The 26,596-nt window shown below is 35.5% G+C and overlaps 1 protein-coding gene across 1 annotated transcript; it reads left to right on the top strand.

The window, feature by feature from the left end:
- Positions 1-20: 20 nt before the first annotated feature.
- LOC123555322 (uncharacterized) lies at positions 21-25,630 on the top strand. Its single transcript, XM_053524248.1, has 10 exons — positions 21-101; positions 8,218-8,653; positions 9,609-9,815; positions 10,455-10,571; positions 11,958-12,085; positions 12,796-12,919; positions 17,420-17,524; positions 17,994-18,392; positions 24,356-25,039; positions 25,244-25,630. The coding sequence occupies exons 2-10, from the start codon at positions 8,276-8,278 to the stop codon at positions 25,628-25,630; spliced, it is 2,529 nt and encodes an 842-aa protein (XP_053380223.1). The 5' UTR covers positions 21-101; positions 8,218-8,275.
- Positions 25,631-26,596: the final 966 nt, after the last annotated feature.

The raw sequence follows: 26,596 nt of genomic DNA, 5'->3' as shown, positions 1-26,596 counted from the left end.
AAAAGTTAAATCTGCAACCCGTCTAATGTTGCTTGGGAGACGTTTACAAATGGCTGCCTCTATAAACTGGGCAAGAAAGAAAGGTTTTACAATTTAAACAGGTATTTAACATCTTAATCGTTTACCTATTCAATAAATGTTGACATACAATAAAATAATCTTTACATGTATTTGTTTATACGATTTTATTTACAAGAATAACAGCAGCGGAATTAACTTCGGATATAAAACTTCGGACATATATGTGACTTGTGTCAACAGTAAATTTGCTACCAAAGTAAGAGATAAATCAATGAAAAACATTCTGATTTGCACTTTAGCAGTCCCTACAATAATAGGCTCACCTGTATTTTTGCGGCAATTAACAATTTTCAGTGATGTAATAAATCCTGAAATTGAATAGGCTTATGGAACAAATTTTACTGTTTCAAAGCTTGCAAAATCTCTTCATGAACGTCTGCATCCCCGCAAGGGGTTCGGCGGTTATGGAAGATAGATAGATGAGCAAGTCGAAAGAACTCCAAAGCAAAACAATGTGTAAAGGTTTCACAATGTAACTTGAATACTGCAAGTTTACCGATACCGTGGGAATACCTGTAGGATGACTTTGGGCTATATAAAATTAATTAATTTAAAGTTATAAGCAGTAACTTTATTTTTAGGTGAATATGTTTGTCATTGTTATGGATAAGTGGCAACAGGGTCAACGTTACAATTAGTTTATACATTTATAATTAATTTTATGCCAATTGTGAAGCAAGTTCTACAACTTTAATTAATCACTCTCAAAACCTCATTCCTGATGGAATCCATCCCCACGTCTGAGGATGTGAGTGAAGAGAAGCCAGTTTCCCTTTTAATGCTAAGCATAAAGCAAGGGAGCTACTGGTGCTATTTTTTACGCGGCCGGGGTTTGAACCCACCACTGCATGCACTCGTAGTGGATGCTCTACCAGTCCAGGCTATTGAGGTGGTTACAATTTGCTTGTTGTGACACGCAAAAGTGGGACAAGCTGACAAAGAATGTCACATTGGCCAGATACCTTGGAATGGATATATCAGATGACCTCTCTTGGGACAAGCACATCAATCAGGTAAACGGAGAAGGCAAACCAAACTCTTGGATTCCTCTGAAGAATCGTCAAAGTAAACTTTGAACCTGTTTAGTCCTTGATTTAACGGACCTTAGTTTGGCCACAACTGGAATACACATGTATATGCATCTGATGTCTGCAGTCTCCTCATGCTATTTAACTCATTTGAACCAAAGAAAATCTGCCGCAGTGGGTCTAGTCTGACTTAAGATGCACATTCAGTGTGACACAGATGTTACAGTCACAAAATTGGTACTGCCTGGATCTTCGTCTTATTAATGATGTATAAAATAACCCATAAACTAGTTGCCATCTCCAAGGCTACTTCCCACATTAGGGAGAGCCTCCTGACATGCCCATCTGCAGTGTTACAGGTTAATCCCAGCCTCAAACAATAACTACAAATTTTCTTTATTTCAATGGACTGTTTACAAATGGAACAGCCTCCCACTCGATATCCCGTTCTTATCACCACTTAGTAATTCAGTATGGCTGTCAACCATATTCACCATCTTACACCTTAATCTATCTGCCATACTGTTTTTACTTTTCACAATCCACTTTTTTTCTTCTTTTTACTTGTATAATGTATATACAGTATTTTTTTTCAGTTTTGGAGGCATTGTGGCGGGGACCATAAGGAGGGGTCAAAATTGCGCCTTATATAACCACTAAAATAGGGGAAAAATTGTGTTGTGATGAAAGCAAAATTTTTCATAAATATGTTACACTTAAGAAGAAAATGATTTAAAAGCACATAAAATGGTACAGTTTACATTATTATGTACATCTAAAAAGGCTTTTGTTGGTTGGGATATGTAAAAAAAATTGAGGGGATTTCTTTTTCAGAAAAGGGAAAAAACATACTTTTTGGACAGGGGAATGGGGCAAATTTTCGTCCCAAGAAAACAGCCTGAAAAAAACACTGATTTATCATCTATAATAAATGTTCTCTTTTACTTTTCTTTTAACATCCTTTTAAATAAAGTGGCTTGAGTGACCCGCCAACTCGACAGAAATTGGAAGATAGATAGATAGGTTCTTCAAAGCAAAAGTAGTTAAGGTATAAGTCCAGGTTTCGGAGAAAAAAGTTTGAACGTCATCAAATCATAGAAAGAAAGCATTGTTTTACATGAAAATTTAACAGCATATAAAACATTTATATTATTCTACAAAACCATTGTCATTTTAATCATATATGTATTGAATTCCGGAAAGGGACTGCATGAAGGGGACACACTTCTGGACAGTTCAGCGCCTTTAAAAACTCACCATTTTGAAAAAGCTGTTACATGTCTTCGTTTTGATGCATTTGCAACATCGTGCGAGTGTTTAAACTTTACTTAACTAGGTAAAACATCGTTTTTGACAGTTGTTTACATTTATTTCTTTACAAATGACATTCTTATTCAAAGGGGGACAACTCATTAAGAATATTTTAAGTATCCAACTCTGTGGGACAGAAAAGTAAAACATGTATTGGACAGATAAGTTGTGCATCAAGGTGCTGTTCATTTACTAAAAAAATCAGTTATTTTGTGATATACTACTAAACCTTAAGAAATCATCTTTCATTTTGAACTCAGAGCTTTTTTACAATGTGACCCACATTATAAATCCTAATAAGCAGTACTTATACCAAAATGTCATCACAAGAATCATTGTAATCATTCATATGGTGACAAGGTTCAGCATATACTTTGGGGCCTACATGGCCCTTTCTTATAACGCAATGCATATACCACATGAATTTTGCAGATGATGTGCTTGATCCATTGAACAAACGTATTTGAAAGCCTTATACACACTTGCATCGATTAAGGTTTAGGAGTATCTCTTCAAAACACAGATTGAAATATTTGGTAAACAAACAACATCTTTACTAACAATCTAAGCTACCTGATCATTATGTGTTCTGCCATACAGTGTTCTGTAAGCTGGAATTACTTAAAATATTCTCAGGAAGTTGTCTCCCTTTAAAAATGAATACTATATTAATTTTGTAAAATAAATAATTGCTTAAAACTAGTTCAACATAATATATATATAGTTATGTGAAATTTCAGCACTGGGTCATTATTGCAAATGCATCGAAATGAAGATTTATATATGTAATAGTTCTTTGAAAATGATGAGCTTTTAAAGATGCTGAACTGTCCAAAAGTGTGGCCTTTTTTAGCTGCCCTTTTCTGGAATTCAATGTATATATCAGTAAACTGACAGTTACAAGTTATATAGAGTGATATACATGTTTTATTATGTTGTTCAGTTTTCATGTGAAACGTTACCTTTACTTAACTGTGATTTGGTCTTGTTTGATTTTTTTCCACTCAAAATGTAAGGCTGAGTCTAAATACCTAACATGTCACTTTGTTTTTAGTTTTATTTAAAATCTGTAGCAAATGTGTAAAGATATAATGTTTTCTATTTTTCGAAAAATTTGACGTTAAATAATTATAATTGAGATCTATCTATGTAATCCTTGGATAATATTTTACCCCAAACATTGTTTTAACTTTTTGATATATTATATACCTACATGTACAGTATTATTTAAAAGTAGTATGTCTATTTTTTTTCACAAATGAATATTATTTTAAAGTATGAATAATTGCACTTAAGGTAGAAATCTAATACATGTAATGTGTTTTGCCTGTTTCTGGACTTCTTTAATTAATGTTCATGTCTTAAGGGGAAAAAAAACTTCTTTGTTCAGGTTTTTTTTTTCGGCCTTTTTTATAGCCGTTATTCGGCTATATTCCCAATGCCAAAAAGTATGTTTTTTTCCCAAAATGAGTGCAAAAATTCCCCAATCTGCTTTCTGAAAAAAATTACATCAAAATTGCACAAAAATTGACCAAATTATGGACAATTTTATAATAGAAGTATGTTAAAGATGTTCTAAAATGTGAAACAAGTGTATGAGAAAGTGATTAAACACATCTTACTTTATCCTATGGGACGAAATATTTCCCAATTTGGAATATTTACGCGTCAAAATTCCCAATTTCGGGGGTAAAGGCTATGTTCCCAAAAAAGGACTATAAGCTCCACTGAAACAACAGGGTTTTTCTAGCTAATTTGGGAACATAGCCTTTACCATCAGAACTAGTTTTAGTGTTACTAAGGAGCCCGTAGATGTTACCCCTTGTGCCCTTTTTGTTACTAGAAGTATAAAGGCTGTTACCTTTTGTTACTAGTGTTACTAAGGAGCCCGTAGATGAAAGTATATTTTACTTTTATAACTAAATGTCTGCATGGTTCTGATGTTACATTTTGTTACTAAGACACAGAAAATTTGTTACTGGTAACAAAAGTACTAGGGTATGTAGCAACCACCAGATTTAGGCCATATATGCTTTTTTTTGATGAAGTGAAAACAAAAATTAAGTGGGATATTTTTGGAAAAAAAGAAGTGTAAATAGGACTTTCAATGGGATGTATTCAGCTCTTGTGGATTTTGCCAGGCCAGATCACTCTGAACCCGTGCTCACATGCTACATATATATAATAATAATTATAATGATCCAGGCCTGGCAAGATTACAACATCTCATGTCAAGCTATAGCCTGTTATAATAACCCTGTTACATTCTCCTTGAAGAGGTATTGACAATAATTTCAGTCCAATTTTCTGTCAGATAAGATCAGCTTTTCTCTTTTACTTTTTTATTATATGTTTTAATAGGAAAATTACTTAACATTGCTACATAATATCCAATATTATATATATCGATATGTTACAATATTAAGCCTTTAAAACCCTTTTTGACTACATGCCAGCGGATATTAACGGTGGCATATTAGAGATTAATAAACACTGTAAAGTTGTCAATAGGTATTGATATGTTATAATATCTGTTTTTGTCGCCTAAAAAGATGTTTGCAGAGGGCATATCGAATTTCAAACTTTTCTTTACTGTTGAAGTATTGAAGACAGAGTTTTAATTAGTGTCAACATCAATTGAAAAGAAGTTTGTTGTAAATAGGAAAGATACTTAAGAATTAGGTTAAGAAATTTTTCGCTTTGGCTACAAATTTAGGGATATATTGAGGTTTGTTAAGTTGTTTTATAAAATTCTTTTACATATTTAAGTTAGACAACAGTTATGGGGTTTATAGAATTTTGTACAGTGTTTGTATGATTTTATTTTTATTTATTCTGTACTATACAAAAATAACATATATATGATTTCTTACATTTAACTTACACTTATGAACTGAAGTTGAACATTTAAAAAATTTGGTCATTTTATAAAATTTAATGTTGACAAAGCTGTTAATACTGATAATGTCAGTGTTTGACTGAACTTATTCACCAATGTAGAAACAGCAGATTGTTACATGCTTTAATATATATTTTAAAAAATGCACATGTTTTCAAACTGTAAAGTAAAGCAAATAATTTAAGAGCTCAATTTGGTCAGTTTAAATTTACTTTATTTCTTTCTTTTTTGTAAAGTCTGTTATTAATTTCTCATTAATAGTTAAAAGATATTGATAGTTTTTTGTTTTGTTTCTTTTTGAAATTGTGAACTGAATAAAAATTGAGAACTTCTTGCCTCTGCATTTGTGTACAAAGTATTTGATTATGTTCATTTCTTTGTGTTGCCCAAAACTAAAAATTCTGACAGTGCCAGTTTAAAACTGTCTTATACAAAAATAAGTCATATGAACAATTACTTTTAAAGATACTAAGGATTCGAGATTAAATAAAAATATGTTAAAGGACAATAATGTAGACTGGCTTTAGCCAGATGTTGTCATTGTTAACTTAATTTTTAAAGTTATTAATATATTTTGTTATTATTATTACTGCTTTGTACTTGTTATAATACATCTGTATATTTCGATTTCATATTTCAAGGATGACAAATTTTCTGAGGTTAAGTGTCTTTAATAAGTCTCATCATTCTGTATTATGGGTTTTTATTATTATTTATTTATTTATTTATTTGGGTTTAACGGCGCACCAACACAGTATAGGTTATATGGCGCCAAACAGGAATACTAATTTTGGTTCCACATCTCATTTACATTGAAATAAAAACATGAGGTATGGAATCAAAATTTGCATACCAGCTGGAATCACAGAGTTACAGCAAAACCAAGTGTTAAGATCCTATTAGTCGCCTCTTGCGATCATGCAAGGGTAAGGCAGTGGTTCCAATTCTTTTCATACACAGATCATCCCAGAACCACATGGGGCGGGTTTTTGTTACGAAACAGATACTATGCCAGAGCTAGAAAAACTACTAACTTTGTTCTTCAGATTGTGGGGTCTGGTATATAGTTCAGGTAAATGTTGGGGATTAATGTGTCGTGGATAGAAATTGCAGTATTTTTTTCTCTCCGTTTTTTGGTTAGAGGGTTGGTTCCATTTAGACCAGTGGGTTAAATTTGTCTTGTAATAAAAATTTTACGTTTCTGAAGAAAGGACTGCTGAATAAATATATGTTGGTAGAAAAAAGAATAGAGTATCTGGTGAAGCATTTTAAATGTTTCATTTCAGTTAGGGCTGTCATCGATAGAAACGATATCGATGTATCAACGATATTTTTTGGTCGATCGATTATCGATTCACATTTTTAAAAATCGATATTTTACACAAAGAAAAAAAACTATCCAGATAAACACTCAGACCCTCTAAAACAACTTTTCTGCCTGCAAAAAGCGCCCTAAGTAACGGAAGTTGTCAATAAAGGTCATGTCTAAACTTGTACCACAGCAGTCTTTTCCAACTAGTCTGCACTACCTGTATGGGGAAATACATAAATACAAATAAAACGCATGAAAAGCATGCAATTAAACTAAAAATAACATTAACAAGAAGGTATATAGCATGTACATGAACAGTTAAATTGTTACACTAACTTAATAATCGATTTATCGATGTATCGTCGATATCTGTCTTCCGATATATCAGTATCGTCGATATGACAAAGACCCAATCAATGACAGCCCTAATTTCAGTACATACTTGAAGAAATGATAGTATTAACTAAGTCTTGTTTTCATTTGTGATTTAGAAGGTGAAAATCTTCTGAAAGTCCTTGCCAAATTTTAAATCAAACATTGTAAAAACTAAGCAGGTTCTGTTTTTATCTGGGAACATCAAGCTGACACTTTAAAGATAAATGATAAAACTGTTTTCCTGTAAATCAGTATTTTTAGTAACAGTTCTGTAGACTTGTAAAATATTATGATATATATCCACTGGCACAAGAACTGCAAATTTAGCTTATATATAATATAAGAACAGAGGGTAGGGACATAATAAATAAAAAGGCACCATTTCCTTGATATTTTTTAATAAACTGAAAATAAGGCACATTTTTTACAAAATAGGCCACCCAAAGCTAAATTTGCAGTTCTGGTGCCAGTGGATATACCACAGTATAGATTAAGTTGTGATACCTAACCTTAGACTCGACAAGTTTGCTATCTCTTGTCTTCACGAATAATTCATCAGTAGTGAACTATTTCTTGTTTCCAGCCTTTGTAATTAAGATGAACACATGCATGTGGAGCTTATTTTTTTAATAGGATTTTATCATCTGTTTACAAAACCTAGGGATAAAACACTCAAATTGTGCTACGTAATTGCTAAGATGGACTGATAAGGTCCTTCGCAATTCTTTATTGGACAACAAAATGCCTATTAGTAGTTTTATTCAAGTAGATAATCAATAGGTAAGAATGTAATAAATTGCCTTAATTGACAATTGGTTTTTTATGGTGAAGACAAATTTATCAAACTGCTCAATAATTGATAAGATACATAATAGATAGTCTAAAAAACATGCTACCATAGTAAGATCTTACCTATAAAACTTTAAATTAGTTTAAAAATATTTTAAGTTAAATTTGGTGGAAGCTTCTTCTGAATTTATTTATTCAAAGAAGTAGAATTAATTTTGAAGCTTTTCATAAACATAATGTTACATTATTTTGAAAATGTACAATTTTTAAGGATTTTATCAAGCAAAATATGTGTTAAAATGAATGGATATAAAAATATTATTGCAAGTTGAGAATAATACGTATGTTGCTTGTAAACAAATCAATTAAATAAGAAATTATGTAAGCAGTTGTCCAAACAATACTTTTCTTTATCATTTCAGTTTAAAATGTGAGAAGAAATCATTTAAACTCATCAAGAAGAACATTCATCCTGCCAAAATGGTTAGTATTCCAGACTGGACCAAGTTCCAACGACTGCATGAAACATCGCGGGAAGGAACCAATATCGGAAACCTTGATAAATACTACAAACAGCGTGAAGAAGAAACCATCCGGCAGGCGGAAACCCAGGGGCTTCTCCGGACAGCGTCACAAGACTTCCTTCTTAAACAATGTGGAAAACTTGAAGGAAGAAATATTAAGGATATTTCCCAGTTGAGATTTGTTCGATTATGTGGCGTCCATTTACGTAAAATTGGAGATTTAAGTTACTGTATAAATTTAAGGATATGTATTTTAAACAATAACTTTCTAACAAAAATAGATGGTCTAGCACCGTGCAGACAACTGATCAAATTGGACTTACATAGCAATCAGGTAAATAGTTTCATTCACTTTTAGATTAGTAAATTCAGTAACAGAAGATTTTGCCTTATTTTTAAAAATAAAACTTTACAGATAAACATATCCTTCTAAGAAGCTCATTTTTTTTTAGGTTCTATACTAGAAACTTACTTATCATGTTATTAGGTTCAAAAACCTATTTTGATGGCCAGCATTTTTCCATTGAAAATTTTTGCCATATACTAGTATTAGACCACTAGTAAAAAATTACTTGAGAACATTTAACTGCAATTTTGATTACCAATGATAAATTGCAGAATAAAATACTAAGTACTACCTAGTTTGAATGATGAAATCCATATGGTACAAAGGTTTTAATATATAATTTTGGAAGAAATTATTAGACCAAGTGTATGTTTCAGTTTCATTGTTTTATAGATAGCTCAGTTCTATATTTTTTTATTTTAAATAGTTCATCTTGTACATGTAGCTAGTTCAATCTATATTATTGTATTAAATAGTTCATCTTGTACATGTAGCTAGATCTATATTATTGTATTGAATAGTTCATCTTGTACATGTAGCTAGTTCTATATTATTGTATTGAATAGTTCATCTTGTACATGTTCTTTCATTTATATCACATAATATAACCAGCAGAATTTGATCTGTTCAGTGGCCATATCAATTAAATACCCTGTTTTTAATATGTAGAGTTGATGAAATCACCTGATACCTGTGATTTTATGCTTGATAGTTAATATATGTAAATTTTGATCTGTTCAGTGGCAATACCCTGATTTGATATATAGGGTTGATCAAATCACCTGATACCTTTGATTTTGTACTTGATAGCTCATACTTTAATTTTTTCATAATAATCAATATATATCATAATCTGCTTGTCATATTAAGTGTGAAGTAGTCAGATAAGAATATACAATGTACATGTACTTTGTCATTTAACAGATACCTTAATATTTTTCAGTTGTCGGATTTACCAGGTATTGCATTCTGGTCTGGACTGCGAAGTTTACGATTTCTGCACCTTCATGACAACCCTCTAGGGAGGTACGAGAATCTACAGAACCTGGCGACATGTCCAAACCTGACAGGTCTGACGATGTACGATACCCCACTGAGTCTGAAACGCAACTATAGACACCATGTAGTGAATAGTGTCTGGTCACTGAAAGTGAGTTCTTGATTATTAATGGGATGTGCGTTTACGCACTTCAGTTAAATTTCGTAAACTGTAATAAAATGAGAATTAAGTGTAGGTTTACCAGAAGCACATCGCAAAGCAGCCCGCAACAAAAAAGAAACTGTAGCAGAAAAGTTGAGCAGACAGGCTGCTTCAAAAATCCAACAACAAGTACATTTAAATTAGATTCAAAATACAAAAATAGGTAAGGGATAGATAAATGTGTGAGGGTGTTGAGGAAAGTGGAAAAAATAAGGATGAATATTCAACAGGGAAAGCCAATTGCTCCAAGTACTCATTTTCCCTACAACGCAAACCACAGCAGCACAAACAGGCACATACACGTGACAAACATGCACGAATACATACACACAGAACAAACAAACAGACAAGCAGGAAATATCAACACAGTCATTTATTTTCTAAAGATAAAAGTATTTCCAGTTTTAATAGGCAGGGAAAATATTTTTTGTCTTTCAGTGAGGTTATCAACTAATTATAATACAGCCCAATATTTTCTGATATAATTTTTGTTTAGAAATTACATACCTTTTAATAATCTATGCTTAGATAAGATTTTTTGAATATTGTTAGTAAGAAATTTTCATGACAACTCGACTTATCTTACAGGCATTAGACAACTATGTTATATCTGATGAAGAGATTATTGAGGATGCCATGTTTGGAGGAAAATTCTCAGCGAAAAATCAGGACTTCAGGATTACTTTGTATCACCATACACCAGATGTAAGTATTCATTCATCTACTGACTCTTAAGCATGTCTGCCATGTTCTCTCTATATTGACCTTTTAGCTTAATCCAGAGGATTAAGGGCAGAAGGTGAGGTTTTCCAGTCAGCCAAAGTCAGCCATCAATTGTTGGTTGTCCATCAGTATCATCAATAGTTGCTTCAGATGGCATCTCCAAAACGGCCAAGCAAACTTCAGCCAAACTTCACAGGAATGTTCCTTTGGCTATAATTGTCTTTCAAAATGTCCAAAGATGTCTGTTCGCTCAGACTCTGGTTACCATGGCAATGGAATTTTGTCAGAAAATGCTAGCTGATATTGAAATGTTCCTAGGGTGACCTTCTACCATGATTGTTCAAATTACTTCAGTTAATCAAAATTAAAAAAGCAGATAGAACTACTGATCTGATTTCAAAGTAATGATTTTCATGAATTTTTCATGTGGGAAAGCCATCCAGCTGGCTTATGGAAGCCACCCTCTCTCCCCCCAGTGATGAAATAATGCAGGGAGGGGCACCTGGGGTCGTCCACCATCAAAGCTGGAATGTTGCCATATGACCTATACTTGTGTCGGTGCAACATTGAACACACATTTAACTCTATTCTTCTATAAAGTGATATTACTGCCTCCGTGGCCGAGTGGTTAAGGTCGCTGACTTCAAATCATTTGCCCCTCATCGATGTGGGTTCGAGCCTCACTCGGGGCGTTGAATTCTTCATGTGAGGAAGCCATCCAGCAGCTGGCTTACGGAAGGTAGGTGGTTCTACCCAGCTGCCCTCGCCATATGACCTATAATTGTGTTGGTGCGACGTTAAACCCAACAAAAAAAATGCTGTATTTATGTTTACAGTTAATGTCTTTCCCTTCATTTTAAGTGTCTGCTTTCAGTTTTGATAAAAAATGTTTAACACTCAATGTATTTATGTCAATTTATAATTACAATGAATATAATAACAAGAGCACTGCCTACGGGTGCCATGGCTCGTCTGCAAGTGCTCAGGTCAGTATGTAAGAAAAAGAGTCATAGTTCAAAATTTCTAAGTACAAAAAGGGCTGTAATTTTGACAAAATTCATAACAGAGTTATGGTTCTTGGCCTACTAAGTCACCTAATGATGACAAACAAGTGTGCAAAGTTTCAAAGCTGTAGCTCTAATATGGATTTTGAGAAAAGGTGGACCTATAAACAAAAATTTTAACCGACGCCGATGCTGATGGTCAAGTGACGACAATACCTCATAGATTTTTTTCAAAAATCAGATGAGCTAAAAATAGAAAGTCATAGCCCACCAAGATATTTTGCAAGTTATATATCAGTCAAATATATTTGGTTAACTTAATAATTTCTGGAAGTGATTTATTTCTAATATCTTTTTATTTCAGCATTTTACATTTGATGAAGAAATGAAGTTAATGTTTGACATTCAATGTCGCATCAATAAAATCCTTGCCCACCACTCACCTGTTCTTATAGTTCAGAAGCATATGAGAGGGTACCTATCTAGGAAAAGGTTTGTACCCTTATATACCTTATGACAATTATTATTGTACAAGGCTCACAATGTTTTTTCACACTTTATGTATGATGGGCACTGAAATCATACAATAGAATATATATTTTACCAAGATCCTTTATTAACTAAATGGGGGGCCTCTGGCCAAGTGGTTAAGGTCGCTGACTTCAAATCACTTGCCCTTCATCGATGTGGGTATGAGCCTTACTCCGGGCATTGAATTTACCATGTGAGGAAGCCATCCAGCTGGCTTACAGAAGGTTGGTGGTTCTACCCAGGTGCCCGCTCGTGATGAAATAATGCACAGAGGGGCACCTGGGGTATTCCTCCACCATCAAAGCTGGAAAATTGCCATATGACCTATTATTGTGCCTGTGCAACATTAAACGCAACAAAATAAATAAATTTATTAACTAAATACAAGTACTCAATACTATGCAGGTGTTTTGAATGAAGTTCTGTGCTTTGATTTATTGTCATACATGCTAGTTTGCATGAAATTGGCAAATCCTAAGAGTAACATGTATTAATGGATTGATCACTATTTGCTTAAAAATACATACATTATCAAAAAAATAATCTTCAATTTGAGACCCATGCCTGTTAGCATTATTGCATAAAGTATATATCTGAAAAGCCTAACAAAATTGCCTCTAAAATATAAAATAGTTCTTGCTTTATGTTACAGTATGTCATGTTTCATTTAGGTATGGCTCCCAAAGACGAGTTGTAAAAGTGAAATCTGCAGCTGGAACAACACTGCCAATAGTTCCATCAGATGTAGTCCCACCTCCTCCAAGTTCATCACCTGTACCCGATGCAGCTCATCAGGTAAAGCTTTGACTGATGCTGTTTGTTTGTTCCAAAACTTCTTTCAAATATCTTTTCTGCATGTCTTGGTAGGTCTTAATACACTCTGTTCCAGTTTTAGAAAGTCTAAGTACCTTTTCTTACTTGTACTGGTTAATCTTAAGTACCATCTCTACCTGTCTTGGTTTGACTAAGTACCTACTTGTCTTGGTTATACTAAGTACCTTCTCTACCTGTCTTGGTAAGACTAAGTACCTTCTCTACCTGTCTTGGTTAGACTAAGTACCTTCTCTACCTGTCTTGGTTTGTCTAAGTACCTTCTCTGCCTGTCTTGGTTAGTCTAAGTACTTTCTCTGCCTGTCTTGGTTAGACTAAGTACCTTCTCTACCTGTCTTGGTAAGACTAAGTACCTTCTCTACCTGTCTTGGTAAGACTAAGTACCTTCTCTACCTGTCTTGGTTAGACTAAGTACCTTCTCTACTTGTCTTGGTTAGTCTAAGTACCTTCTCTACCTGTCTTGGTTAGTCTAAATACCTTCTCTACCTGTCTTGGTTAGTCAGAGTAACTTCTCTACCTGTCTTTGTTAGTCTAAGTATCTTCTCTACCTGTCTTGGTTAGTCAAAGTACCTTCTCTACCTGTCTTGGTTAGTCAGAGTAACTTCTCTACCTGTTTTTGTTAGTCTAAGTACCTTCTCTACTTGTCTTTGTTAGTCTAAGTACCTTCTCTACCTGTCTTAATTAGTCAGAGTAACTTCTCTACCTGTCTTGGTCAGTCTAAGTGCCTTCTCTACCTGTCTTGGTTAGAGCAAGTACCCTACTACCTGCATTTGTAGGTCCAAGTACCTTCTCTACCTGTCTTAGTTAAACCAAGTACCTTCTCTGCCTGCCTTGGTTAGTCAGAGTTATCTCTCTATCTGCTTTGGTAGGCCCAAGTACCTTCTCTACCAGTCTTGGTTAGACCAAGTACCTTCTCTACCTGTCTTGGTTAGACCAAGTACCTTCTCTACCTGTCTTGGTTAATAGACCAAGTACATTCTCTACCTGCATTGGTAGGTCCAAGTACCTTCTCTACCTGTCTTGGTTAGACCAAGTACCTTCTCTACCTGTCTTGGTTAGACCAAGTACCTTCTCTACCTGTCTTGGTTAGACCAAGTACCTTCTCTACCTGACTTGGTTAGTCTACCTTCCTTCTCAACCTGTCTTGGTTAGTCTAAGTACCTGTTTTGGTACTTGTCTTGGTTAGACCAAGTACCTTCTCTACCTGTCTTGGTAAGTCCAATTACCTTCTCTATGTGTCTTGGTTTCTCTGCCTGTCTTGGTTAGTCTAAGTGCCTTCTCTACCTGTCTTGGTTAGTCTTAAGAAACTTCTCTACCTGTCTTTGTTAGTCTAAGTGCCTTCTCTACCTGTCTTGGTTAGTCTTAAGAAACTTCTCTACCTGTCTTTGTTAGTCTTAAGTAACTTCTCTACCTGTCTTGGTAAGTCTAAATTGTACTGTGCCTTATCTACCTACCTAGTAAGTCCAAGTACCTTCTTTAACTGTGTTTGGTAATTTCTGGTACATTCTTTACCTGTCTTTCAAACCTAATACAATGACTAAATACTACTAGAGGAAGAAACCTGTTGATTATAGGGTCATTGACTGAAAGGTCAAGGTCACATCGATTTGACTTAATTTTTCGTATTCTTTGATTTCCGAATTCTAAGTCACGAAGTATATTAGGTACAACTTTCAGGATGACTAAGCACCACTTTAGGAGGATCCCTCATTGTTTTGATTTTCAGTAAGTCATAGGACAAGGTCACGTTGACCTTGAGATTGACATTGTTTCCTGTCTCTAAGTCATAAAGTATAGCAAGCACAACTTGTAAGTTTACAGGACACAAGGGCTGAATTACAATAGAGGAAGTGACTATAATTTAATTTTGAAGTCAGTGGCTCAAAGGTTAACTATCTGGGACTTTACTAAATTTCTGTTATTAGTTATTGACTGTAGATCAAAAATATTGTTTTTAGCTTGACTACACGAAGTATATGCAGGGCCTCCTCTGGGTTTTTCATACTTGTCGCCAACCTTTTCGCCAATTTGAAAAAGTTGGAGCCATTTTAGTGCCATTTTTGAGCCAAAGTTCTGAGCCACTTTTATTTCTCTTATTTGGCTGTCAGATTGTGCATAGAGAAATAAAATATAGTAAATAATTTCTTTTGAAGATGTATTAGTTCATTGTAGAAGTAAATTCAATTTGTAGTTGGATACAAATGACACAAATCATTTCCTTAGTTTAAGAATCATATCTATCCATGAATTACCAATATTCCAGGACTCATTTATTTTCGGAAAGGAAAATTCAGAATTTTTTCTATTTTAGAAGGTCGAGTTGAACACTGATCTGATGATTTTTAAGAAGCCATGGTAGCAAGTGATATCTTCCATTTTCTGAACATTTCAAAGAAATTAATTTACAAGGTCCAGGATACAAATTGAGGCTGTTGTGTTTTTGTTTTCGGATTCATCGTTAAAATCTTTTATGAAAACTGAGGAATTACAAAATTATCTAATATATTTGCAAAAAGTAACAAATTAAATGTATCTTTCGTACTTATTAAAAGTTCGTCAGTCATACAACTGCATGCCACAAACATGTCGATCTTTTTTGTAAAAATCACAACACATAAAGTACACCGTGATCGGCCTTAATTTTGGTGAATTCTCGGCAGAGTTCAAACATACAAGCTGGCAGATGTTTTGATTACTGATTAACCATCAGTTCACACATTATTACGCAATTATATTCTCAAAGTGTCAACCAACTTCAACAGTCAAATTGTCAAATTACACCGCCTAGACTCAGGTTATCGATTTTATTCACTACCAGCGCCTAGGTAAACATGTGTATCGGGAACCAATTATTGGGCCGCTTATATCACTACGGAAAAAAAAAAAATGACGAGAAAAAAACTATGCGCCACTTATTTTCGCCAATTTGCAAAATTTAGCGCCAAATTCTTAAAATTATCGCAAATGGCGACATTGGCGATCGACAGCGGAGGCCCTGATATGGAGAGCTATCCTACATGCCCTGGCGTCGGCATCGGTATCCTTCCACGTCCTCGCCTTGGTTAAAGTTTCGACACACTGTCTCTTTTTTCTCTTTATCGCTGCTATTACTTGGTGGATTTGCTTCAAACTTAAAATAGTTATTCCTCATCATCACCCACATCATCTGGCACAAGAGTCGTAACTCTTGTATAGAGGTTCAGGTTAAAGTTTTGGTACACTTTCACTCTGTCTCACTTATTACTAGATGGATTTGATTCAAACTTAAAATACTTTTGACCATCATCACTCACATCATATGACTCTGGCACCAATTTTTTCATAAACATGATAAATTAAGCCCCCCTTTTTACCTATAATTTTTAGGTTAATTTTGATCCATTTTCTCTATTTCTCTGTTATTACAGAAGGGATTTTATTCAACTTTAAAACAATTCTTTGACATCATCACCCACATCATATGACACAAGGATAATAACTCTGGCACCAATATTTTATGAATTATGCCCCCTTTCTACATAAATTTCAGGTTAAAGTTTTGATGCACTTGTACTCTATGTCTGTTATTACCAAATGGATTTGATTACTCAAAACAGTTGTATCACATCACCACCCACATCATATGACAAAAGGGCCATAACTCTGGCACCAATATTTCATGAATTATGCCTCTTTTTACTTATGATTTCATGTTAATGTTGTTGCCCTTTCACTTTATCTTTGTTATTACTTAACAAATTTGATTCAAACTTAAAATAGTTCTTCCACATTGTCGTCTTCCACATAATATTACGACACAAGTTCAATAACACTGGCACATATAGTAAGTAACTTATGTACCCCTTTTTACTTAGAATTTCAGTTTAATTTTTATGCTTTTTCAGTATATCTCTGTTGTTAATAAATGGATTTTACTCGAACTTAAAACAATTGTTCTACATGGTCACCCACATTATAGGACACAATGTTCATGATGCTGGTACCAAAGCGCAATGAGTTATGCCCCCTTTTTACTGGAATTTCATATTCAAGTTGTGATGCACTTCTTCTCTGTCTCACTTATGAGATTCAACTTCAAATAGTTGTTCCACATTATTAGCGACATGATATGACACATAGTGCATTACTTTTGAAGAAACTTTGCATGAATTATGTCCTTTTTATAATAATTATTTCATGTTTTGATACACTTCTATATCTGTTATTACTAAATACATTTGACACAGACTTGGGCTATTGTCCAATATCTTCGTCAACATTGGAGTAATTAAACACTCCAGTGACAGCTCTATCCCAGTTTCTCTTTCCAGCATCAAAATAGTCGAGCGCGCCATTTCCTGTGACAGGTCTTGTTTGAACTGCTTAGCAAAATGAAATATTAGTGCAAAGTGTATTGCAGAATAAGGAAAGTTCAGTTATGCATGTAAATTATTTCCATAAACAGGTTTGCAATCAATGTTTCAGGAAACTGCCCCATCAGAAATTGGTACAACTGACTATGAGCCTCACAGACAGTCATCAGCTGCTCCAAGTGAGGCTACTTCATTCCAGAGAAGAGAACAAGTTGAGGTATTAAACTAAACATTACAGGGCCTCCACTGGGCCCCAGAAAGTTGTAGCCACTTTTTGAGAGGAACTGCCAAATTGAAGCTGAATTGCTGAAATTTGGCAACATTTAAACAAAATTCTTGTAGCCACTTTAAAAAATCTGTAGCCAGTTCTTTGAATTTGTAGCATTCAGCTACATTTGCAAATGACATAGGAGGCCCTGCATTTACATGAAGGTCCATATTCGCCATACAGATTTCTGTAATTTTCCCCAAGAAAGGTTGCTGATTTTGTAAGATAAATTTGATATAACTTTTCCTACTGAGAAGGTCTTGCTTAATCTCGTTTACTGATAAAATCTGCTTGAAGTATACGAGAAATAGTTTAGTTTCTTCCCCTTTGTTTATAGATCATATTCTAATGGTTCTGAACTTTCATCACTGTTATCTGCTTCGCTTACTAGTATAAAATCTATTTTTGTATTTATCAGGGCTACCTGGAACCTTACCCTACACCAATGGGAATGGCATTTGATCCTGGCACTGGAAGTCCTTCAGAGAATCAAACTCGTGATGGCTCACCACGAAAGCGCAAGAACCTACATATAAATCTTGCAAAGCTACAGTCAGGAACATTTTCTAGTCTCTATGAGGCAGAACAAATAGCTATTGAAACTGTCCTGCCTCAAGACTCATTTGACAAGAGTGAGTCCAGTGTAAAGAAAAAAGGCAGAAAAAAGAAAGACAAAATTCCACAAAGAAAAGTTGTGAAGAGCGTTAAGCAGTTTTTTGGACCAGTTATCAATTCACCTCAAAGTCCAGACATTGATAGTCGTCCAGAAGAAGAGTCGGAGGATATGCCTGTTACAGAATATCGTCTCCGTGGTTCAGTAATGTTTTCTCTTTACTTTCTCATTAATAAGGCGAAACTATTAATTTCAAACATTTTACAAAGAAACTGTCCTTCAACCCTTACCATGATAGGCACGATTGATCCATGCAGTTTGATCATGATCTGCACTGTTCACCATTCAGTCAGTATCTTTTTGGTAAGCATCCCTTTTACCAGTTAATGGTACTGTCCAAATTGAAAGATGGACAAGTTCTTTATAGAAATTTGGCAGGGTAAGGGTTAAAAAATATGATGACTTTTGATACACATGCTTTTTTTGTTGAGCTTTACTCTATTAACTTGATTTTGATGAAAGCATTAAGCTTATTTGAACGGCTCTTGCGTGACGATTTGATAAAAGACATTGTGTCTGAAATCATTCGTCCTCCACCTCTGATTCTTGTGGGAAAGCTGGTAGTTAGTTGCAGAGAACAGATTTGTACTGGTACAGAATCCAGGAACACTGGGTTAACTGCCGGCCATTACATGACTGAAAAACCAAATGCTCTTGAGTCCACTACCTCAGGGAAAAACAATATTGGTTTCATATGAGAAGGCTAGTGAGGCTCAAATCCACGATCTGCGGCTTGATTTGCTGACAACTATTACATCACTGCGCTCATTTGTCATTGTGTAGTTGATTAGGATTTTTACATAAGAGAATATCTTACATATTAAACCCAATCCATTAAAAGCCTTAAAAGACGTTATTACAGTAAATTTTGATGGGGTAGACCGTAGTATTTACTGGATAATTCAATAATAAACATAGTTTGTACAGATGCTGAGTCAAAGCCTAGAGGTAGAGAGTCCGCTTCGAGTGTGGGAGGTTGTGGGTTCGATCCCCGGCCGCGTCACACCAAAGATGTGAAAAATGGTACCAGTAGCTACTTTGCTTGGTGTGCAGCTTTAAAAAGGGAAACTGGCCTCTTCTCTCATACCCTCGTGGCGATGGATTCCACCAGGAATGAGGTGTTGAGAGTGATTAATAGAAGTTGTAGAACTTCCTTCACAATTGACCTAAAAAAATAATGTACATGTATAAACTAAAGCACTGCAGAATCTTCATATTATTTGTGATTCTTCATGGATTTTTTTTATGAAAATCATTGTATGATATTGAAAGACATATGGACATGGGGTTATAACACTTATTTACTTTGTTTCCATTTTATATAATTAGATTAAGGAATTGACATGTTAACTATAATCATATCTGCTTGCTCAATGTCTTTAAATGTGTATTATCATTTCTGTTAAAATGTGTTGTGTAAGCAGTACATGTGTCCTCATAAGCATGGTTTAACTATGATAGTAATTATTTCTTGGTACATTATTATGACGAAACATACTTCTCAAGCTGTAATACACACGTATACGATTCGATTTTACTAAACATGTTGTACATTTCCAGTATTCCTAAAGAATTTGCCAAAATAATCATAATGTGATTAGGCTATTTAATTTTCGGTCTAGTTCTGATCACTGATAGAATGTATATCTTTTGTGTGTACCATACTTGCCTTTTCTCAAACTGTCGGTGAGATGGAATGAATTTTCCCTAGTCCATCTGTACAACTGTTTGTCAGCCCTAAAACTCTCATGTGTCTTACTCCTGGTTAATTACTGTTACAGTAGCAGTATAATTTTCAAGATATAAGTATACTTGCAACTTTTGCCAGCTTTTAGCTTTAAGTGGCTAATATTGGTACATTTGTAGTTAATTATTAACTGTTCTGTAGCTTATATTTTATTTTATTTATTCATGCATACATGACTTTTTTACAGATTTTTATACATTTGTAAATTCTTATTAGCAATATTTGTTTCGAGGAAAACAAGGTTGTTGTAAAGACATAAAAATAAACAGTAACACTATTATTTTTTCTTTGTTTTTGCAACGGAAAGGATAATTTCAGTGACGAATCTTTATGAATTGTTTCTGTACACACACATTCCAATTCTCAGGATATCTGTTTAATGATATTGTCAAAGGGATTATAGTGAAGTTGCTTTGAAAGGAAAAAACGTTGGTTCGGGTAACCTCCCCTTAATCTTGCAAATGGCATCAAGGGCAGTAGGGGAAGTAACTTTGTATGGAAAAAAACAAGTCTGTTAGAGTAACCTCCCCTTAATCTTGCAAATGGCTTCAAGGGCAATAGGGGAAGTAACTTTGTATGGGGAAAAACCAATCTGTTAGAGTAACCTCCCCTTTAAAGTCTGTGATGTAGTCTGTTTGAGTAATCTTCCCTTAATTTGGCATATGGCGTGAACGGGATTAGGGAAGTAACTTTGGATGGAATGGTCGGTTAGGGTAGACTCCCCTTCATTTTGCAAATGGTGTTAAGTGGTGTAGGGGAAGTAACTTTGGATGGAAAAATACAAGTCAGTTAGAGTAACCTCCCCTTAGTACTGCAAATGGAGCCATGAGTAGTAAGGGAAGTAACTGCATGGAAAGGTCTGTTAAGGTAACCTCCCCTTGATTTTGCAAATGGCATCAAGGTGAGTAGAGGAAGTAACTTTGAAAGGAAAAAATAGAAGTTGGTTCTAGTTACCCCCCCCCCCCCCCCCCCCCCCCCCCCCCTTAATCTTGCAGATGGCGTCAAGGGGAGTAAGGAAAGTTGGATGGAAAGGTCGGTTAGAGTAACCCCTTATTTTGTAAATGGCGTCAAGAGGAGTAGGGGAAGTAACTTTGGGTTGTAAGGTCGGCAACAACCTCCGTGTAGGAATATTGTCAAACAATCATCCCTGCCTTCAAGCATATCATGTGACGATGGTACAACCGTGTGATGCTAAAATGGCGGCGTGCTTGGCAATGCCGGGTAAATCAAATGCTTGCATTAATCTACAGTGAAATTGACATTTATGTCACAACCTTTAGGAACATAATGGAAGTATTTGATATATCTATATTTTGCAGTATGCCACTCGTCACATTTTCTTACCGTACTCCAAATACCGTCGAGTAATTTCATTGTTTTCATTTTTAGCAGGTGCGCATCACAACCCACGAAAAAGAGGTAATTTTAGTATAACTGCATTATTTTTTAGTGTTGTTTTTTTTTTGCTCGTTTTGCAAACAAAATGTATAATATTTAACTACTGAGGTAAAAACTTTGTACAACAAATTTAAAATAATAAAATTTAACTCGGCTGAAATTCAGCCGAACTTATACGTGGTGGCAGTGTCTGCTGTACTGATAAGGGGAAGTAGCACTGTAATGGAGTTTGGGTTGGCAAGATTAACCTCCCCTAATTTTGCAAATTGCGTCAAAGGGAGTAGGGGAAGTAACATTTGATGGAATTGTCGGTAAGATTACCCCCCACCCCTACCCTCTAAATTTCACAAATGGCGTCAAGGGGAGTAGGGGAAGAAACTTTGAAAGGAAAAAATAAGTCGGTTCGAGTAACCTCCCTTTTATTTTGCAAATGGCGTCAAGGGGAGAAGGGGATGTAACTGGATGGAAAGGTCTGTTAGAGTAACCTCCCCTCAATTTTGCAAATGGTGTCAAAGGGAGTAGGGGAAGTAATTTTGAAAGGAAAACAACACAAGTCTGTTTGAGTAACCTCCCCTTTATTCTGCAAATTGCGTTAGGGGGAGTAGGGGAAGTAACTTTGGATGGAAAGATCGGTTAGATTAACCTCCCCTTAATTTTGAAAATGGCGTCAAGGGGAGTAGGGGAAGTAACTTTGAAAGGAAAAAAACTATAGTCTGTTATAGTAATCTCCCTTCATTTTGCAAATGGCGTCAAAGGGGAGTAGGGAAAGTAACTTTGGATGGAATGGTCGGTTAGAGTATCTGAACAGCTGAACACCCCTGCATTTTGCAAATGTTATGAGGATATTAACTTACTATAGGAAAGACTAGCAAGGTTATCGAAACATCCGAATTGAATACCAGTAATAAAATGTATGCAACTGTATGAAAGAAATAACCAACACAACCGTATGGCATTTTATTCATTTTACAAGCAGCAATAATACCACATATAATCACAGTTAACAGTATAAAGTATAATTATAGTGTTATACAGTTCAGATTTTTTTCTTTAATTTAACGCATGTACAACAATTCATTCAACTGAACCATGATCTCACCTTAAACAACAAAACTTCTTTAAACAGAAAAAATGGTATGCTTACAAATATATTTTAAGTTCTGACTGTCATTAAAAAACATCCAGCGAACAGATAAAATATATACACAATAATACAAAGTTTAAAATGTATATAATTATTAGATCTGTAAGACAGACATGATTGATAGGTAAGGTAAGAGAGCAACAGTTAATTCTTAAATGGGAAAATGCACCCTACCTAGGACCAGCAACCAAATAAAATATCTATAAACAGTAATACTAATAAAAAAAATTAACTTTCTTTTCAAAATAATAAGAGATTTTTTTCAGTCAGTTATGTCCTTGGTTGTATCACCTTATTTTTTTAGAAGTTTTTCTTTAAGATATTGATGCTTGTTGCCTACTCTTGTCGTAAAAGTCGAGAAACACAAACACGCAGCAGTGATGGTGTAATTAGAACTAGAATCCCAGTAGTGTGCGTGTAAGCACGTACAACAAAATAAAAAAAATGCAAACAAAAGAAAAAAACCACCTGCAAACGATTAAAACCAAATGTAAAATGAATATAATTTTATTCCGTAATAGTTGTTGAAAAAATCATTTTGAAAATTATAAATGACAACATCGCAAACACTATACAGTGTATTAAGTTGCGGTCAATTGCGACTACACTTAGCAGCTTTAAAAATCGACTACACTGATCATGAGCAGCTTAAAAAATGCAACACTTACATTGGCTTAGGTCTTAATAATGTCGAATAATATATAGCTCACACTTGACAAAATCATAATGAAGAAATGCCTATTCACATAAGGTATACACTACAAAATTAAAGACAACAATTACATAAAATCCGTTAAAATAAGGATTTCGCCTGGTAAACTGACCAAATTAGTGAATATTTTTCAGCAAAATTATTTTAGTGCATTCTCCATTGCCTCTTGGATTTTTTAAGATCTTAATAGCCTATACTCGTGCTAATTAACACTGAGTTCCAGGTGTAAAGCAAAAGAGCTCTGCTTAAGCTTGATTCCTTATCAATTTCGAATTTGAACATTAATTTCTGAAACTCTCATTCAATTTAAATTCTTCGAAATATTTTACCAAACTATAACGTGTTGTTTTATTTTAAAAATGCTTTCAGAACAAGTCTGTAGAGCGTGGAACTTTGAAATTTCTTACTGTGTCGTATACATCACCCCCTGTGAGACATGAGATAGAAAAAATCTGTGTCTTTTAAAGAAAAATGTTTTTTTTTTAAAGACCTTAAGTTAAAAGTGAGGGTTTTCTAAAATCATTTTTGACTCCATATTTCGTATCATATTGATCACAGATTGGAAACCGTGATATAAAAATCACCCTTAGTCTGTTGTCCGTTTTTACGTATGAATGGTTTGAAAATTGAACGTCGGAAATTACACATTTCTAATTTATGTTTACTTTGTTATAAAAAAAAGTGCTTCAGGTAAGCTGAACGCGTTTAGAAAGCAATTTAATTTAGTTATTGATGCGCTCAGTTGAACAAATTATGCTGTGAATAAAACATACAACAGTTATCACCTAAACTGGAAATCAACTTGAGGGACAACGCTGGCTATGATAGCTTCACGGTTAGACAGGCCGACAGATTAAATTAAACAGAGCAAAACGAAAGCTGATTTAATAAAAAGCGCAATAGTGAATTTATTATACTGATAAAATGCAAAAAACAAGATCTCATGGAAAAATGCAATATTGAGACTTATATTCTAACATCCGGAAAAACCTTAGGTTGATCAAAATTTTATTAGCACAGAAGTAGAAGTAGTAATTGTGATTGTTGCTATTGTAGAAGTTGTTGTGGTAGTAGTTGTGGTAGTGGTAGCTATAATGGTATTATAGGTACTTGTAGTGGCAGTGATATTAGCAATTGTAATGGTAGCGGAAGTGGTGATAGTTGTGGAAGTAATACTAGTAGTTGTGGTGGTAGTAAAGTTGGTGGCTGTGGGAGAAGTAGAGGTAGTGTTAGTGTTAGTAGTACTGGTAGCAGTGATAACTGTAGCAGTCGTGGTAGTTTTAGTAGTAGTGGTCGTGATAGTTGTGGTAGTAGTGTTAGTGGCTGTTGTAGTAGCAGTAGTGGTGGTAGTAATTGCAGTGATAGAGGCAGTGGTGGTAGTGCTAGCATATATAATTGCAGTGGTGAGTCGTCGCGTTTACAGTGGTAGTGGTAGTTGTAGAAGTAGCAGTTATAGTAGTAATGGCACTTATACAGGTATAGGTAGTGGTGTAAGTGGTGGTAGCGGTAGCGATAGTGATAGTAGCAGTGGTAGCGGCAGTGGAAGCAGTTGTGGATGTGGTAGTGGTAGTGTATTGATAGTAGTGCTAGTGAAAGCGACAGCTGTAAATGTATTTGTAACGTTATTGATAGTAGTAGTGGTAACAGTTGTGGTTGAGGTGTCGGTAGTGAAACATTTAGCGGTTGAGCCAGCGGTAATGATAGTGGTAGTGATAATGGGAGGGGCAGTTATAGCAGTAGTGGTAGTGAAAGGGGCAATGGTAAGGGTAGTGGTAGTGAAAGGGGCAATGGTAAGGGTAGTGGTAGTGATAGTTTAGATAGTAATAGCGATAGTGGTAATGGTATTAGTAGCAGCAAGGATGGCAGTAGTGTAAGATGTAGTAGTAGTATTGGTAGCGGCAGCGGTAGCAGTAGTAATAATGGTAGAGGCAGAGATAGCAGTAGTGATAGTGGTAGAGGCAGTGGTACCAGTAGTGATAGTGGTAAAGTCATAGTTAGCAGTAGTGATAGTGGTAGCGGCAGCAGTGGTAGAAGGAGTAATAGTGATAGAGGCAGTAATGACAGTGGCAGCGGCATTGGTAGCAGTGGTAATAGTGGAAGAAGACGAGGTAGTTGAAGTGGTTGTGATAGTGGTAGCAGTTGTAGTGATAGTGGTAGCGACAGAGGTGGAAGCAGTGGAAGTGGTAGAGGCATTGGTAGTAGTAGTAAAAGTAATAGAGGCATTGATAGCAGTAGTGCTTGTGGTAGAGGCAGTGGTAGTAATGCTGATAGTAGTAGCAGTAGTGGTAGCATTTGTGGTAGTGGTAGAGGCAGTGGAAGCTGTAGTAGTTGTGGAAGAGGCAGTGGTAGCTGTAGTAGTTGTGGAAGAGACAGTGTGGTAGCTGTAGCGATAGTGGTAGCAGTTATGATAGCGGTAGTGAATGTAATAAAGGTAGTAGAGGCAGTAATGTTTGTGGTTGAGGCGGTGGTAGCAGTAATGATATTGGTATCAGTTGTGATAGTTGTACAGGCAGTGGAAGCAGTAGTAGTTGTGGTAGAGACAGTGGAAGCAGTAGTGCTAGTGACAGAAACAGTGGCAGCAGAAGTGGTTGTGGTAGATGCAGTGGAAGCAGTAGTGATAGTGGTAGCACTGATAGTGATAGATGTAGTGCTAGCAGCAGAGGAAGTGGTAGCAATAGTGTAAGTGATAGCAGAAGTGGAAGTGGTAGTGGTTTTGTTAGAGGCAGTGGAGGCAGTAGTGATAGTGGTAGAGGCAGCGGAAGCAGTAGTGATAGTGGTAGAGATAGTGGTAGCAGCAGTAATATTGGTAGTGGTTTTGGTAGAGGCAGTGGAAGCAAACGTGATAGTGGTAGAGGCAGAGGAAGCAGTAGTGGTAGTGGCAGAGGCAGTGGTAGCAGTAAGTGTAGTGATATCGGTTTTGGTAGAGGTAGTCGAAGCAGAAGTGGTAGTGGGAGAGGCAGTGGTAGCAGTAGTGTACTTTTGGTTGGGTTTAACGTCGCACCGACACATTTACAGGTCATATGGCGACTTTCCAGCTTTGATGGTGGAGGGAGACCCCAGGTGCCCCTCTGTGCATTATTGCATCATGAACTGGTACCTGGGCACACCGACCTTCCGTAAGCCAGCTAGATGGCTTCCTCACATGAAGAATTCGATGCCCCGAGTAAGGCTCGAAACGACATCGGTATGGGCAAGTGATTGGAAGTCAGCGACCTTAACCACTCGGCCATGGAGGCCCCAGTAGTGGTTGTGGTAGTGGCTTTGGTAGAGTTGGTGAAAGCAGTAGAGCTTGTGGTCAAGTCAGTGATAGCAGTAGTGATAGTGGCAGGATTAGTAGCAGCGAGAGT

This window comes from Mercenaria mercenaria, chromosome 15 (assembly GCF_021730395.1).
Source record: "Mercenaria mercenaria strain notata chromosome 15, MADL_Memer_1, whole genome shotgun sequence".
NCBI classification, from domain to species: Eukaryota; Metazoa; Mollusca; class Bivalvia; order Venerida; family Veneridae; genus Mercenaria; species Mercenaria mercenaria.
This window is presented reverse-complemented; position numbering and strand designations above follow the sequence as displayed.